General features: G+C 33.4%; 1 protein-coding gene across 2 annotated transcripts in view; it reads right to left on the reverse strand.

The window, feature by feature from the left end:
* LMNTD1 (lamin tail domain containing 1) overlaps positions 1-19,061 on the reverse strand; it is a 143,658-nt gene that overhangs the window by 34,232 nt on the left and 90,365 nt on the right. For both annotated transcript variants that reach the window (XM_017507031.2, XM_037730896.1), the window contains exons 2-4: positions 13,672-13,790; positions 10,464-10,696; positions 7,546-7,720 (exon numbers count right to left, since the gene is read on the reverse strand). In XM_017507031.2, coding sequence (XP_017362520.1) covers positions 7,546-7,720; positions 10,464-10,696; positions 13,672-13,760 — 497 coding nt within the window. In that variant the 5' untranslated portion in view covers positions 13,761-13,790. The remainder of the gene's footprint in view (positions 1-7,545; positions 7,721-10,463; positions 10,697-13,671; positions 13,791-19,061) is intronic.

Genomic DNA, 19,061 nt, shown 5'->3' on the forward strand with positions numbered 1-19,061 from the left:
TCTCATCTTACTAAATTCTCTGTAGGATGCTTTTATTTTTTGACAGAACATCCTATTGTTTTTCAGACTTGCTTTTTCTGCCTGGGGATATGAACACTAATTTGACTGTTGTTTTTAAACAGTAAGACCCTGGAATGGCTCAGCTATTTTTTTTTTTTCTATATAACTGAATATTTAGAGTTGCTTTTCAAAAATCTTTCATTATACAAGCAACGTGCTTAGTCATTAATCTTCAAGTTTTATTTTATGCATATAGATACAATAAATGTTCTTGTCTGAAAGAAAAAACGACATTGTTCATATCAGAGTACTTTGTCTTCTTTTTGACATAAGACCAATGCATGGAAATTCACAGAGGCAGGCTGTTAATCTGCTATCAGACAGCCTTTGGTAGTTATCTTTTTCTCTTCCCTGCCAGCCTTTCCATTTATCTCTAACAGGAAAGTGACTTGAGACTTCTACTTATAATTTGTGATTGGCTGAGAGTGGAGAGTGGTGGACAATCACTGTCAGTAGCCTTTGCACAGTCTTTATTTGTAGAGATTGAGGAGACACATGGCTATGTCGCTTTTTAAACAAAATTGCTTTCCATTATTGAAGCACTGATTTATCTATTTGTTGGACTCTCCTTGATAGCTCCATGCTATTTGTCTGCTTTTAGGTTTCTGTTATTCTTCAGTTTGCTAAAATCATCTTTGAAGTTTCATTTCTTCCAACCTGTACCTACCTAACACTTCCTATAGGTGTTTGTAGTTGGGGGCATGTGGACTTATGAGGGGGTACAGCATTTAAGAGTCCTTAAGTTTTTAAAGGACAAACTTACAAAGACTTAGGGAACTTAATTCAGTTCATTGCTACTATAAGAGCCCTCACACATAAAAGTTTTGATGGTAGATCCTTAATGTAATGGGGATGTAAATTTGTACATCACTACTACAAGGTTCTAAATCATCCAAGGGAAGAATAAATGGGGTTTAGTCTGAGTAAGAATCCTTTGGGAAATGAGTATATTTGCAGGCTCAAATTTGTTTTAAACCAGAACTATTCATGTGGTTATCATGATCTCAGTGAGGCCAATCTGAATCCAGAGCTTACCATCATTTTGACTCTAGACTTGTAGAATGCAGAATTTCTTGGGGATTGAGATGGAGGATGAATGAGAAGTTAGCCTTCTTACTGTAGTCTGATCACATCTGAGACATCCAGAACTAAACTTGAAGCCAAGTAAGGTCTTGGATATAGGGATAGGGAGCATGTGTAACTAGTGAAAATCCTAATAATGTCTTTCCTTTGTTTCCTGTTTGCCTACAACTCCTTTTTTTTCTGCTGCTGACAGTTATTAAGCAGATCCCTAGAGATAGTGGGTGGTAGTAGGAAAGAAACAACAGCTTTGATTGAAAACAACCAAATTCATTATTATCTTCTGTTTCCAGCCAAGATGAAGTTACAGGAAATGCCTTTAGCCTTCCATCTGAAACAACTAAAAATCTGGAAAAATGTGTGGAACAATATTTTTGAAGATATTTGATACTAGTCAACAAAGAATAGTGATTCTTGAGAGACAGAAGAGAAACGTACTGAGACTTAAAATTTCTCCAGATTATTTCTAGAGAAAATCTCCCAGCTGCATCATGGAGGGTGCATCTCTCTGACTTGAGGAAATGGAGCTGAGAGCCTGGGGAGACCAAGGTGGCTGGAGGTCACAAGCAGAGTATCAAATAGGAAAAGCTGCAAAAAGAGAGAGCTCTGGCAATTTTCAGATGGTCCCTTTTGAGTATTCAGCAGATTGATCAGCACATATATTTGAGTAAATGCTCCAAGACTGTAGAGAAAGACTATTTTGAAAGAATTAGAAGGAACAGTACTTGAAGCTCTCACAGGGTAAGGAAGTTCCCACCAGCCAGACTGAAAAACCTCATGATTAATGAGGCATTGCGTAGAGTACTAAGGAGACTTTTGCCCCAGTAGTGGAGAATAATTAATAACAAAGTGAAGACATTGCCTTTTTTCCACTTCTAAAACCTAGTCCTCAAAGCCTCATACTATTTCCAAGTAACTTAAGTGGGTCCCAGAACAAAACTCAAGAATATTCATAGAAATACAAAAATATTCTAGCCCCCAAATAAGGTAAAATCCACAATTTCTGGCATATATTAAAAAATTACCAGGCATACATGTCAATACATTGACAAATACAGCCATAACAAGGAGAAAAATCAATGAATCAAAACTGATGCAGAACTGGCACAGATGTTAGAAATAGTAGCAAAGGAAAAATCCTTATAATTGTATTTGTATGTGCAAAATGCTAGAGAGAAGATTGAACACAATATGTAGAGATAGGACTGAGATTTAAAAATACAAGGGATGGGATTAACATAATAGTAGTCATTGTAGGTGAAAAGATCAGTGAACATGAAGACATAATAAGAGATATTATTCAGAAAGAAACAATCAGAGGAAAAAAGTACATAAAAAAGTAAAAAAATAACAGAGCATTAGTAAACTACGGTACAACTTCAAGTGACCTAATATATGTGAAATTGGAGCCCTTTAAAAGGAGAGAGGAAGCAGGGACAAAAAACATTTGAAGAAATAATGGTCAAAAATTTTCCAAATTTTTAAGATTTAAAATCTTTAAATATGCAAATGAAAAAAGTATAACAACCCCAAGCACAATAAATTTGAAGAAAGTTATACCAGGTACATCATAATCAAATCTCCCAAAAACGATGATAATGAGAAACATCTTAGAAGCAGAATGAGGGGGAAAAATGAGACATATTTGTGCAGAGGAACAAATATAAGAATGACAGAAAATGTATTAGAAACAATGTAGGCAAATGGTAGTAGAGCAAGATCTTGAAAATATTGGAGAAATGAGAAAAACTGGGACAAAGAGAAAACAAATAACAAGATGGTAGACTTAACCTAATCATATAAATGATAACCTTAAATGTAAAGAGTTTAAATGCCCCAATGAAAAGACAGAAATTTTCAGATTGTCTAAAACAGCAAGTCTCAACTATAAGTGCTACCTACAAAATATGCATTCAAAAGATAAAGACACAAATAGTTCAAAAGTTAAAGTATGGAAAAAGATATACCATGCTAACACCAGTAAAAAGAAAGCTGCTGTGGCTATATTAATTTCAGACAAAATAGATTTCAGAACAAAGAATATTGCCAGAATAAAGAGTGATTTTATAGTGATAACATCTCATAGCAAAGCTTTAGAATACATAAAACAAAAATGATTGAATTGCAAGGGAGAAATTAACAAATCTACAACTTTAGTAGATATAAATACCCCTCTTTCAATAATTGATACAAGTAGACAAAAAAATCAGCAAAAAGACAGTAGACAACCAACATGACATGGTTTACATGAAATGCTCTACTAAACAGCAGCAGAATATGTATTCTTTTCAAGTGTACCTAGACCATTTATCAGAATGATTAATGTGCTGGCTATAAAACAAGTCTCAGTAAATATAAAAGGATTCATGTCTTACAAAATACGTTATTTGACCACAATGGAATTTAATTAGAAATCAATAGCAAGAAGATATCTGGAAAATCACTGGAACTGAAAAATATGTAAAACACTTTGAAAATGAATAACACTTTTCAATTATCCAAGGATCAATAAGAAAATAAAAATTAGAAAGTATTTTGAACTGAATAAAAATAAAAATACTATATATTAACATTTTGTGGGATGCCACTAAGCTGTACTTAGAGGAAAATTTATAACACTAAATACCTGTAGTAGCAGAAAAGAAGAAGGTATCAAATCAATGACCTCAAATTTCACCTTAAGAAATTAGGGGAGGGGAAAAAAAGCAAATAAAGTCAAAAGTATACAGAAGAGAGGGAACATAGACCAAAATGAAAATAAATCAGATAAAAAACAAAAAATAGGGGAAACCAATATAATCAAACATATGTTCTTTGAGGAGCTCAATAAAACTAAATCTCTAGTGATACTGATCAGAAAAAAGAGAAGATATAGATGACCATATGAGAAATGAGAAACGTGATACCAATAAAGATTCTACGGTTATTAAAAGGTTAATAAGGGAATATTATAAATGACATTATGCCAAAAAATTTGACAACTTAGATAAAATGGACAAATTTCTTGAAAGACACAAACTACCCAAGCTTATTCAAGAGGAAATAATTAGGATAGCCTAATATCGATTTAAAAATAATTTACAGTTTTAAAACTTTACCACAAAGAAATTCCAGGCCCAGATGGCTTCACTATTAAGTTCTATAAGACCTTTACGAAAAAGAAAAAAAATTACTTCTACACAATCTCTTATAGAAAAGGATAAAGGAGAGACTATATCCCATCTCATTCCATGAAGAGCAGAATTATCCTGACACCAAAACAGACAAGGACATGATAGGAAAAGAAAACTACAGACCAATAACCTTTAAAAACATTGATGCAAAAATTTGAAACAATATTTTAACAAATAGAATTCAACAGTATATTAAAAAATAAACATTATGTCCAAGTGTTTATTTTAATAGTACAGGGATGATTTAACATTAAAAATGAAAAACGATATGATCATCTCAATAGATGCATAAAAAGTATCTGATATAATCCAACACCATAGATAAACACCAGCTTTTTATTTGTTGACCTTTATTAGTCTCAATTTCACTTATTTTTCTCTGATCTTTATTATTTCTTTTCTTCTACTAATTTGCAGTTTGTTTTTTTCTTGCTTTCTTCTCTGATCTTTATTATTTATTTTCTTCTAATTTTCAGTTTGATTTTTTCTTGCTTTCCTAGTTCCTTGAGATGCCTTGTTAGGTTGTTTACTTGAAGCTTTTTGAAGCTTTTTTACTCTTTTGATATAGGTGTTTATTGCTATAAACTTCCCTTTTAGTACTGCTTTTATTGTACCCCATAGATTGTGGTATGTTGTGTTTCCATTTCCATTTGTTTCAAGACATTTTTAAGTTTTCTTCTCAATTTTCTCACTGATCCATTGGTTGCTCAGAAGTGTGTTACTTAATTTCCATGTGTTTGTGTATTTTCCCAGGTTCCTCTTGTTATTGATTTCTGGTTTTATTCCATTGTGATCACAAAAATACTTGATAGAATTTTTACTTTTTTGATATTTGTTCTGTGGCTTAAGAGAGCCTATTCAGGAGAATCCTCTATGTGCTGATGAAAAGAATGTGTATTCTGCAGCAATTGGGTGAAATGTTCTGCAAATGTCAGGCCTAGTTGGTCTAGTGTGCAATTTAACTCTGCTGTTTCTTTGTGATTGTTTTTGTCTGGTTCATCTGTCCATTTCTGAGAATAGGATGTTAACGTGCCCTACTACTTATTGCAGTCTATATCTCTGCTATAAATCTATCCATGCTTGCTTTATATACTTGTGAGCTTTGATGTTGGGTGCACGGATAATTACAATTATTATATCTTCTTGCTGAATTGACCCCTTTATCATTATACAGTGACCTTCTTTGTCTCTTTTTATAGTCATTGATTTGTAGTCTATTTTATCTAATATAAGCACAGCTATTCCTACTCCTTTTTGGTTTTCAGTTGAATGGACTATGCTTTTCCATCCCTTCACTTGCAGTCTATATGTGTCTTTGTAGATGAAGTGTGTTTCTTGTAGGCAGCACATAGCTGGATTTTGTTTCTTTATTCCTTAAGCCACTCTATGCCTTTTAATTTGAAAATTGAGTCCATTTTACATTCAGTATTAAGAACTTATTCTTTTTTTTTTTTTGGTTGTTTTATAACTCGTCTCTTCCTTTTGTCCTTTGTTACTATATTCTTTTGTGGTTAAGTAACTTTCTTTGGTAGTGTTTTAATTCATTGCTTTTTACTTTTTGTGAATCTATTATAGGTTTTGTATTGTGGATACATGAGGCTTATGAAAAACATCTTACAGCTATAACAAGTTATTTTAAAGAGATGAATACTTAAATCACAACGGAAAGAATAGAAAAAATAGAAACAAAGGAAAAAACCGAAACAGAAAAACACCTCTAGACTTGAACTTCATTCTTCCACATTTTGACTGTTGGTTTTCTCAATTTACATATTTTTATACTGCCTATCTCTTAGCAGATTACTATAGCTATTACTGTTTTTGATAGAATTGTCTTTTGGGATTCATGCTAATAAGTGGATTGCACACCACCATTAAGATCATGGAGTTTTCCATGTACTTAATTTTACCAGAAGTTTTGTACCTTCAAATGTTTTCTTTTTGTACATTAGTGTTTTTTTCTTTCAGATTGAATAACTCCCTTTAGCATTTCTTATAAGATAGGTCCGGTGGTGGTGGATTCTCTTAGCTTTTCTTTGGGAAGGATTTTATCTCTTCATATTTGGAAAATAGCTTGGCTGGTTACACTATTCTTGGATAGCAGGGTTTTAACACATTGAAAACATTTTCTCATTCCCTCCTGACCTACATGGTTTCCACTGAGAAGTCTGTTGTTAGACAAATTCTTTTTTCCTGCAGCCTTTAGGCTCTTCTCTTTGTCCTTGACCTCTGGAGAGCTTAATGATTATATGAATATTTTTCACTTTTCTGTGGCCTCAGGAATTGTCTCATCCTCATATTTGGGTTCTGAGATACTGCTGATGATAATGATAATCTTGGCACTGTATATTTGTTTTTGTTTTCTGGGGTGGCTAGATAGGGATTGAAGACAGCTTTCTTCTACACTACCATTTTTAATATCATTGAATTTTAACAGAATCTTTAAACATTGTATGCTGTTCCAAATTGCTCATCATTTTAACATAGTAGATACTGAATGAAGGATCTGATGAGGTGTTTTTAGACAGTTGAGCAAATGTTTAGGCATTCTCTACTGTTAAATTGTAATAGGGCATAAGCGATTGATTTTAGGAAACATGGCATAAAGGGAGAGAAAATTTCCTTCATATCTGACCCTCAACTCTGTTTTCTTTTAGCCTTCTAATGACTTTTATTAACATGGACTTATTACTAACATTTCAAATTCAATATGTTGTTCATGTAATAAGTAAAGCAGGGTTATATTAACATAAATGAATAGATCTTAACTCTTTTATTTTAGTCCTAATATTAACTTTCTTCCTGATCAATTTTTTTTTTGGTAGAAACTAATGGTCATAAAAATGGATCAATGAGGTAAACATTTATCTTTCTCCTTCTGTCTTGAACTCAAGAGCTACTAGAATAAAATATATGTATATTAGATCCATGTAAATAATTCACCAACAATAAAAAAGTATCTTGAACAACTGAGTTGACCCAATTAGTAAAGATTATGTGGCACTGTTTATTCTGGCATCTTTGAATAATTCACATTTCTTGTTTGGTTCTTTAGACCATTATATCAATTCATTTTAATTGATCAGAAGATGAAACAGTTATATTTCAATGAACTGATTAGTGTTTTAGATAAGATAATGCTTATAACAAAGATTATAACTTTATTTCCTACTGATTTATTGGTCCTACCCCAACAGAAGATATTAAGTAGTTCAAATTATAAAATATGTACCTGGAGGTAAATTGGCCAACTTCTTCAAGAATCATAGAAAAGTATTTGAAAGTTTTCTCAGTGTAGCTTGAGTGTGCTATACGTTTTTTTGAATCACCAAACAAAGAAAGAAAATAATCTTCTCCATCCCCAATTATGGATGATTCATCATGTTTCTTTGGAACAATGAAGGCATCTTTCAAGCAAACCAAAGAAGGAAGCAACCAGGAGAGAAGTAAATAAAATGACATTAAAAGGATCCAAAGCCATTATCCTTATTCTCTGATTCTACAAAATTATATGTTTACATTTTAATATCAGTATCAAACTTAATGAGAATAGTTAGAAGCTTTAAACAAAAGTCTTTAAAATAATCAGTAAGTGAATAGTTACAGTGGCATCTTCAATTCCTAGAGATTATTTCAGTTATCTTAAATAATAAATTCTATCATTAGCTTAATGACTATTTAACTGATTATTTAGTTGTGCTAGAAGCATCATCAATTTGGGAATAGGGAAAACATTTGAGTTTTTCAGACTTGGATATGTTACGTATAAATATAGCCTTATTCTACTTTATGTTTGCTAACTTCCCAAATGGCTACCCATAAATTAAAGCCTCATATGAATCCTTTCCTACAATGGTTAGTACTTTTGCCAGGTAAATACTTAAACTACTATTTAATTAAGATACTTTATTAGAAAGATAAAGTGATGTGGAATCAGATTGTAGTATCTTATTAGAAGTTTGCTCTTTTAAATCCTCACTACTTTGATTCAAATACAAAATAGGTTTCATAATTTTGAACAGAAAGAGCCATTCTGGACAAATCTAACAATATATTTGCAAAGAAAGAGTTACACTGCAAAGATGCATCATGATGAAGTGGAAAGAACAACGTGTCTTGCATTTAGACAGACTTGCAATTTTATTTCAGTACTGCCATTTACTAAGCCAAGTGATATAAATTTTCCAAGTTTCCACTTTCCTGAACATAAAATGAAGATACCACTACCTCATGTAAAAAGATAAGAGAGTTGGAGATCATGCAGATAAGTGTCTAGATAATGTTTAACATTTATCTGATAATAAATGAAAGCTATTATAACAGTACAAGAGTTCTGGTTAATGTGACTCTTTGTCCAAGATCCTCAAAGGATTAAGACAATCTAGAGTTTGAATCTTATATCTTTAGCAAAACCAAAACAAGGTGAAAGATACAAAGGAATAAAATAATCATATTTAAAGAAAATTCTTCTAAATATTTTGTTGGAATTAAATCAGTTCATTCTCAGTCAAGTACTTCCTTAATCCTTAAATTCCTTTGGGGAAGGATAATACATGGCATATTTCCTAACAGCTCCTCTTGAGAGATAAAACTCTTGGTATTCCAAAAGAAAAGAAGACACATTAATTTCGGTCCCTGTTGTTATTTTGTCTAGAACAAAAGATGGCAATGAACCAAGTGCAACAAATCTCAGTGAAACTAGGCATCTATCTACAGAAGCAGAATCTACAGTAATGGAAGACAGTAGGAAAAGACTACATCCCAATTCAGCTCCCATCTTGTAAGGGGAAGCCACTATATTTCATTTTTTTTGCCCCATTACAAGAAGCAAAAGTTTAACCCAAATATAGAACATATGCCATGATGATATAATGACAAATGATAGAAAATCTTTTCTTCCCAGGTCTAAAATTTGTATTCGTGTTTTCAGCATATGGGTTTTGGTCATCTTAAAGGTCAGTGTAAACTTAGGAGTTCTTCTTGGGAAATTTTATACTCTTCATACAAAAAATGAAACATAGGGAATATGACCATAATGGCAGGAGAACAAAACACTAACCCATGTCAAAAAATTTTTTAAATATCAGAAACAAAATGAAATATATTAAAAACAAAATGAATTATAGACGAAGGGCAGCCAGGCTATAAATGGGCACATAATTGTAGAGGATAATGGAGGTATCAGATAGTCACCAGACTATTTGCGCTATTAGTTTTGAAACTTAGTGGATTGGCAATTGAAACACAGACCCCAAATCTAGTCTATTTTAAAAGAAGGTGATTACAGGTACATTCAGATGCACAACTAATGTTTATTGAGTACCGATTATGTGCTAGGTACTTTTCATAAATATTTAATCCCTAGGATAGCTCTGTGACATTTCTATTTTAATCCCTATTTTGCAGTTGTGGGGGAAATGAGATGCAGAAATGTTAAGTACTCTATCTAAAGCCTAACACTGTAGAAAAACAGTAGGTCCTGTGTTTCAAAGGATGAGAGTGTTTTCAGTAAACCATGAAAACATACCCTCAAAATTCCCTAAACATGGGGAGAAACAAACACCCTGGAGTGGGGGTATTGCTGAGTACATTGTTGACAACAGTCAAAACTTTACTTTTTATTATTTTAGTGCTGTTTTCATTTTCCTTTTTTTCAAATTCTCTTTACTGTTTTCCCATTTTATCTACATTATTTTATAGCTACTTTATATTTTTTCTTTCTCTCATCTGTCTTTCCGTCCCTTACTTAAGCCATATATCAACTAAAGACACAAAATACACAAGATGTGGTTTAATCCTTCTGGCAGTGTTCAGAGGAAGGACAGTTAACGCTATAAATTGGAATTTTTAATTCTCTAGCAATTCTGATGTATGTTAGTCAACTCATGAACCATCATGATAACTCAAGATATCTTAATTATAAGAATGATATATTTGGCACATACAGTACATGTATGTGGCCTGAATTTAAGACCCCAGTTCTAGGATCAGTGATGACCATAGTTAAGTTACTTTTCATAGGATGTTAAGAAGTTAGCATTTTGGGGTGCTAATAATAAAACATCATTCTGGCTAAGAGTCACATAAACAATCTATTGAAATATATGCTTTAAAAGTACTCTAAAAATATGAGGTCCATATTTTGCTTACCCAAGCTGTCTTCCTCTTGGGAACCATTACCTCCAGTAGCTTTAGAAGCCAATTGTCCAGTTGTTGATATAGTTATTCCACTAATCCGAGGACTAGACAGATTGTAGCCAAGAGTTATTCCACTGGATAATAAAGATGACAATGACAGTGTTGTGGCAACTGAACCCGTTATCTTTCGTTTTTGAAAATGTACTGAAGAATGTACTGGGGGATCTCCAAGTTTGTCTTCTCTTCTGTGTATAAAAATTATAATAAATAAAATAAATAAATTGGAAAGTCAAAGTGGCTGTGAATAAAAGAAGCATGGGCTATCATTATTACCCAGAATTCTGCTTTTCTAAGGTAGTATGCATCCAACACAAGCACAATAACATCTTGTATTTCTAGTGTTAACAACTGAAATAAAACACTTTATTATCAATTTTTTATATGCTTTTAAAATATTTGAAAATTAATAAATTCCTATTATAGAAGGCTCTGAAAACGTGTAACTAGAAAAAAGATAATAATAATCACTACAATGCCACCACCAAGACATTTTACTATCTCCTTCCGGGCTTTTAAATGTATGTTTTACTCTAAGTTGGGACTTTATAAGCCATTTATACCTCCACTTTGATCACTTATCATATTTCCCCTTTCTATTGTCATAAGATCATGATTATAATTCTGGTTTAATATATTCTTGTTTCCTATATACCCTTTTCCTTTAATTCCTGTTGCTGCTTAACCAACTTTTCTATTTAATTAAGATTGTTTAGTTAATGTCTGCCTTCAAATAAACTCTGCATGTTTGTGTATGTATGTGTATTGGTGAGAATGACAGAAAAGAGGGAGAAAATCATTTTCATATACTACTTTTATAAGTGACTCTTACTATGAACAAAGATTTTCCTTTCTTTTTTATAACTATGAAAGCATTTGTTAACTAGTGCACAATCATTTGAACAAGGTCCATAAGCTACAGTAGTATTATTTTACAAGTTAAACAACACTTTCATAACATGAATCATGAAAAGACTTAGGACTTTTCATTTTATGAGTCACATTGAGGCTCTTCCCGGTGATCTCAAAGTAATTTTGGTGGGTGCATGTGTGCACGTGTGTTCAGTGCTTAAATTAAATTGTGAACAAAGTCCTCGAGTCCAAACCCTTTATTTCTTTGAAAAACGGGACAAATGGCCAGTTCAACCATCTCCTTTATGGGGTCCACATATCTATCCACTATAAGTCAGGAACTAATTATTTTACCTCCATGAATGATCTCTGTTTTGATCTATTTCTCAGAGCTTTTATAAAGTTATTTTAGCTAGTTTCTTTTAGGTTCTTATAGGAGAATGAGGGCCTGGAGTTTCCTACTTGCTGCTGTCACCCTCAATATCTCTTTGTTTACCAAGAGGTATTCACAATCATTTTGTTCTACAATTTGATATTTCCTTTATAAGAAATCTTATACCTGGAGTTTTGTATTCAAAACTAGACTGCTCTATATGTGCCTCTCAGAAGACACAGATGTCTCAGGCAAATTTTTAAAATAATTAAATGGCATTGGCTTTAAAAATGTCATGACTACTGGCCCAGTGCTTAATAAGCATGTACACTTAACATCCTGCTGACACTCCAAGCATTCCTGTTTTCCAGAAAAGCTCTTACCCATAAAGATACGCTATTGAGTATGACCGTAGAGGTAGTGGGAAGGAGACTTTAGAGGTAAATTGTCAGATTACAGATATTTCATCTTTGTTCAACATGAGGCAGGATTGTATGACAGGACTTCTCCCTGACATTGACTATAACAGCAGAGAAGCACTTTTCTCTTTCAACATTCCTTACATCTGGGTTTCATAACTCACTGGCTATTCTTTTTGGCATGTTCATCTTATAAGCTCTCAATTTTTTCCTCTAGTAAACAATAGCATTTTAAAATAAATTTAATTCCACAAAAGGTTCCCAATAAGCCTTAATAAAATCTTTGCAATCAGAGAAACCTGTCCTGGAGATATAGGGTGTTCTTATTTTGGTAGGTGAATAAGAAGTTTCTTTTCTTTTATTTTTTTCGTGAGATGGTCTTGCTTTGTCATCCAGGCTGACTGCAACCACCAACTCCTGGGTTCAAGTGATCCTCTTGCCTCAGCCTCCCAAGTAGCTGAGACTACAGGCACATGACGCCATGCCTGCTAATTTTGAAAAAAATTTTGTAGACATGTGGTGTTGCTATGTTGCCCAGGCTGGTCTCTAAGTCCTGGCACCAAGTGATTCTTTTGCCTTGGCCTCCCAAACTGCTAGAATTACAGGCATAAGCCACTGTGCCTGGTTGAATAAGAAATTTCTAATGGCTGCACATGTCCCTGGAAGAGCTGAGACATTTCAGGAATGAACTCATGTGATACAGCCCATCATCTGAACCTTCCACTTGCCAACCTATTAGACTCCTTTTGGAAGATGAGTGATTTTTCTCAGTGCTTAGTTAATTTTCCCTTAAGCAAAAGTAATTTTCGAAGCCCTTTTTGGTATTTCAGTTTCTCTGTAATTGGTTAACATTAAACTAGGGGCAGTTACAAAGGCTCAGTTTTAGCATTTCAATGTTACTTCAGGAGATGCTGCGTTGATAATATTGACAATGATCATTTCTCAGAGGACCCCTAAGAACAAATATTTAAAAATGGACTTGGATTGAGCAATAAACATAGGACTTCTAGGTCCAAAGTAACAATAGCTTTAAATTCTGTATACTCAATAATAAGTCAATTTTAAAGAAAACATTGGAAAACCAATGGTAATGCTTTAGTTGATGAAAGATTTATATTAAATGTAAAAATAGGGATTATAATTTTATATAACATTCTCACAGACATTTACAAAACCAACGTTCTGGTAATTTCTTTTTGTCCTCTGGTCTGTAAAATAGTTCTAGAAAGGAACTATTTCTGTAAATTGCCTTAACTTATTAAACGGGAACTTTGGAATCTCAGCTAGGTCTTACATGATAGAGATCTGTCCAGGTGGATTTTTATACTTCTCAAGGACTAGAACCTTATAAAACAGTAGTTGTGGAAGTCGTTGTATGCTACAGTTCATTATTTCTAGAAAATTTGTGGGATCTATTCTAGTTCTGCTTCATAAGAGTATTAAAACAAAAGAGGTCAAGCATACCATCATTCCTTCTCTATAACTCAGCTCTGCTTTCGTCTCATCTATGCATACTCACTGCTCTTGTTTCTCCATCTTATCTTCCTGCTTGTCGACTTTATTCTGCATTGCCTCTGGAGCTTCCTGAATGTCTTGTGTATCTTTCATCTTGGCTAGAAGAGAAGTCTCTTTTCTTTCCTAGGAAAGCAGATCATGACATCAGACAGTGAATATCACTAAGGTTCAAGGCAGATTTTTCTTTTGAAAGTGACCTCACCTGTTAATCCAACTACCTTCAAGCATCAGCCAGGTTTAATAATTTCTTTACCAAACTGGTACCAGAACCAGAATTCTCATGTGAATGTGTAAGTATCAACATAGCCAATCCTGATCTTGACTAAGGGTATCAGACAAACTATGGTGAAGGTGGTTAGCATTCACTGGAAGCAGTTTGAGAGACAGGGCAGTGACTTGGCAAAGAGAACTTTATGACTACAATTTTTGTATCTGGCCAACACTGCCTCTTAGAACTATGAGGTAATGTCTCCATGGTAACCAAGTTCCAGTTTCTGAACAATTACTATGTTGATGCTGCACCTTTTTTGCAGTTTGCAGACATTAAACAATGTAACTTGCTCTTAGGAGAGCCCTATCTTCCACCAGACTTTGCCACCAAAATTTTTGATATCTTGTTTTATGTAAGAGTCAGGCCAGGATGTAAATACTGGAGAAATTAATCACAACTCTTTTTTTTTTTTTTTTTTTTTTTTTTTGTCTTTCTCTCTCTCGACAAATAGTTTGAACACATGGAAACAGCTAGGCATCAAGAATAGAAACCATAAAACTTCAATGCAAAAAGTCTGTTGGTAGAAATAGTAAAATCAAAGCCAGAACACCTAAATTCTTCTCCTAGTTATGCCAGCAGTGTGATTTAGAAGAAACCACTTAATTCAGTTTCTGCTCTGTGTAAAACACCCGCACTTAATATTTCATGATAATGATACTATGACAATAAAATTAGCAAATATGAAAGTCCGTGATCCAGAACAGCAAGATATATAAATGGTGATTACTAGATGAGTGAGTTTATTAAAAATATTTGATAAGATTCTACTATTTATTAAAAACTGCCTAGGTACCATAAATAAATATTATCTACTTTCAAAAATAACACTAAAATATCTTCAAATACAGATTTGAAAATAATTTTTAGAGACAATAAAGGAACTGTTTTAAAAAGCCAAAAGAAAAAGGCAAGATGTATATCATATAATAAGGTAAGTTAATGGAAAGTAATCAGTTGACTGTATTTTCTTCATCTCAGAGATGTAGCACAATTCTTTATGAACATTATGGGCCAATTATTTAAATATAGCATGAGAAGGTTTATAAATTTTTACCTATGCTTAGCAAAGAATTAAAAATGGGCTTGTCATTTCCTGTCACTCTCCCAGTCTCCCTACTTGTACCAGTGTGGATGGTTTCCTAGCTGTTAAAAATTTCTCTACTTGAACTGCATATATTAGCATGAAGTCATTATGACCTCATTGGTTTTATCAGAGATACTGCTCATATTTTCCAACATATTTTGGAGAAATAAAATTCTGTCAGCTGAGAAAAACGTGAAGGCTTTAAATTTGTAAGTGTTTCAATATTCATTCCCCATGGAAGATATTTTTCTTATTTCCTTTTCTAAAATTACTGCATACATGCAATGAAAACCAATTTCGTGTTTTATTTTTGCTTAAACTAATTTAGTGGTTTTCAACAGGGGACAAAGTGAACCATAGAGAACATTTTGTAAACATAAGAGGATGTTGATAGTAGTCATAAAGATTTGGGTCGGGTATTAGTGGCATTGGTAGACAGGACCCAGAGATGCTAGACTTTCCATGATGTGACAGATAATCCTACTTAGTAAATAATGTTCCCATGTAACATATGCCTTTCTATACATTCGTGCAGGTGAAAAATAGATTACAATTATCTGGCTGGGTACAGTAGCTCCTGCCTGTGATCCCAGCACTTTGGTGGGCCAAAGGAAGTGAATCACTTGAGGTCAGGAGCTCAAGACTGGCCTGGCCAACACAGTGAAACCCCATTTCTACTAAAAAAATACAAAAATTAGCTGGGTATGGTGGCAGGTGCCTGTAATTCCAGCTACTCTGGAGACCGAGCAGGAGAATCACCTCCAGGGAGGCAGAATTGCAGTAAGTTGAGATCATACCACTGCACTCCAGCCTGGGTGGTGACAGAGTCAGACTCTATCACCAAAAAAAAAAAAAAAAAAAAAAAAAAAAAAAAAAAAAAAAAAAAAAAAAAAAAAAAAAAAAAAAAGATTGAAATTATCTGAGCTTAAAGCATAGCTCTATAGTTCATATAAATAAAAATATTTTTGCAGCTTTAATATATACCAGAGTCTTTAGGATATAACTATTTATTGTTTAAATTGAGGTAAGATTATATATTGATTTTTTCAGACATTTCCAAGAATTGTTTATCAGTTTGGAAAAAAATTACATCATCAATAACTTAACCACTTGGTAGTACTCATGTGGTTGACATAACTTATTGGACAGAGAGTGAGAGTAGCAATAATACCATTAACAGCAACAAAATCAACCTGAATCTGATGAATCCTCTACATGTAATACAGAGAACAGAAGAGCATGTTAGCTAATCAATTAAGAGATTTAAAAGACACTTTTTGTAATTTGTGGATATAACATATCCTAATTCAAGCAAACTATAAAATTTATGACATTAGAAACTTAAGCACACGGTATTTAATGATTTTAAGAAATAACTGGTAAATATTTTAGGTGTGATGTGGTATCATGATTATGTTTTTTGAAAAGGGTTCTTATCTTTTAGTGATACTACGTACTAAAACATTTATAGATAAAATGATATGTTGTCCTCTGTTTCTAATTAACACAGAGGGTAGGAAGCAGGCGAGAATGTAGATGAAAAAGTTGAGCCATGACCTGTAATTATTGAAGCTGAAAAATAGCTATAGGGAGATTCATAGTTATATGATTATTTTTTGCTGTAAATATCTGAATTTCGCCACAGCAAAAAGATTAAAATAGAAGGCTCAGTTTGGGATGCACAGACTCAGATGTTAATGGTGTCATCAACATGACTCTTTCTGCTCAGGAAGGAAAGGGTTGGCAAGAGCTGAAATGGAGAAGCAGAAACACTGCATGAAGGGCAATATTCTTTATTTTTTTGAGATGGAATGTCCCTCTGTCATCCAGGCTGGAGTGCAATGGCACAATCTTGGCTCACTGCAACCTCTGCCTCCGAGGTTCAAGTGATTCTACTGCCTCAGCCTCCCAAGCCTCCTGGCCTGCCTCGGCTTCCTAAAGTGTTGGGATTCAGGTGTGAGCCACTGTGCCCAGCCAGTGCAATAATCTTTACCCAGATCTTTCACCACAGCTCTAGAAGATGGGAATTTCCTCATTTTTCACATGAAGAAGTGGAAGTTCCGAGAGATGAAATTGTTCTTTCAGGGTTATATAGCCAGTAAATGGCAGAGCCAGGATTTAGTCTCGTCCATCTGTTAGAGAGAGCTCCTCACTATACTCGCTGTTTATCTTCCTTTCTCTGTGGTATTTGCCTGAACGCTTGTCCATTCCTGAAAGAGCTTTATCCTGCTCTTTCTGCTCTGGTCTCAAATCACCCTCTTCCTTGTCTTTTTGGCTCTCTGTCAATTCTCTTTGGCTTTACCTCACATTGGGAAATACCAGAATTTTGTTGGGGAATTGAAGCCCCCTAAGAGTAGACATGGGTCAAAATAAGGTAATGAAAACTGAGTTTCAGGTTGTGAGATTTCTACTTTAAGAAAAAAATGAAAAGACAAAAAATTACATATACGCAAATTTGGAAGTTGAAGAACACAAAGAACTGGCTGTATATATTTTAGTTCTCTGCCTCCACATGTGGAGAAGATTTGCACAGCGAGGGTTTATTAAATTGGTAAGACAAATAAAATGTCTTGCGTGAATGAAGACAACATATATGAAGAGAATTTTCTTCCCCTCTCAAGCCATGGGTAATAAGCAGTTGAGTAATATTCAGTTTGGGATTACAATTTTAAACACTATGTCATGTTCCATTGTCTAAGAGTCAAAGAGTTTGGAATACAATTGTAGAAATTCAATTTCATATTTACACCCATGTAAAAACAGTATAAATTCTTATTATAAAGCGTTTTCAAGTCTAAAAATGTACTCAGTCAATTCATTTCTTTCACATAGATCCACATGTAAATGATAGCCTCAGATACAGGTGCTATTATTTTACCTCAAAGTTAGGGTCACATTTAAGTCCTACTTGGCGTATTCAAAGAGAGGCTAATGGACATGTATTGGGAGTTTCAAGTTTCAGACAGTTTGTCCAAAGTAATTTTCATGGGCCTTCCCAATCACGAAATACTGTTGAAAAACAACACTAAGGTCTTAGCTCTGCAATTCTGAGGCTGAGAAATGAAATGCAAACACTGGTTTAAATCCTCATACCAATTTTAGCAGTAGTTCAAAATAACTGTCTAATTATTTGACACATTACATGTGTTTTAGGTGTAGCCTTTGTCCACAAATTTTTTCTATTCACTCTTTAGAGGAATATAACACTTATTTTTCCAAGTAAAGTCAGGACACCTCAGACTTGTTCAGGGGACAGAGATTCATAACATTTGCTCTTATTTGCAGAACACTATATTCCCTGTAGTAATTTAAAAATATAAATCAATACATTTTTTATTTCACCTATACACTTTAATCTACCTTATATTATTTGTATAACATATGAAATCACAACCACCAGCCCACATGTCTTAAAATAACACCTAACAAATAGTTGAACCAAGAGCAAATGGTTAATTTTGAGGTTTCCTATTGACACAAATTTGCAATTTTATTTTCTTCTGTCATATATGTGCAATCTCTAGCGGAAAAGTGGTCTGGAGCCAAAGCCTTGTAAAACATTATTGGAGAACAATTTGAATTGAGAAATTATATTCATTAGATTTTATTCCCTCTGCAAACAGGATAAAGGCAGTCATTATTCAACTGAGTTCCCCCAGGAACTCTAGTGAAAATATGTAAAATTTTTAACCTATGAGAGAAGCACTGGATTAAAGGACTAAGAAAGAGCGGTATCAGTTGTAATGTCTTCTTTTCCATCTTTGACTTTATTTATTTGGTTCTTCTCTTTTATTTTTACTCTGGCTAAAGGTCTGTCAATTTTATTTAACTTTTCATAACACCAACTTTTTGTTTTATTGATCTTTTGTATTGTTTTCATTTCAATTTCATTTATTTCTGCTCTGATCTTTATTATTTCTTTTTTTTTAAAATATATATATATGTATTTTTTTCCCATTTATTTATTTTATTGCATTTTAGGTTTTGGGGTACATGTGAAGAACATGCAAAATTGTTGCATAGGAACACACGTGGCAGT

This window comes from Cebus imitator, unplaced genomic scaffold, assembly GCF_001604975.1.
Source record: "Cebus imitator isolate Cc_AM_T3 unplaced genomic scaffold, Cebus_imitator-1.0 Scaffold367, whole genome shotgun sequence".
NCBI classification, from domain to species: domain Eukaryota; kingdom Metazoa; phylum Chordata; class Mammalia; order Primates; family Cebidae; genus Cebus; species Cebus imitator.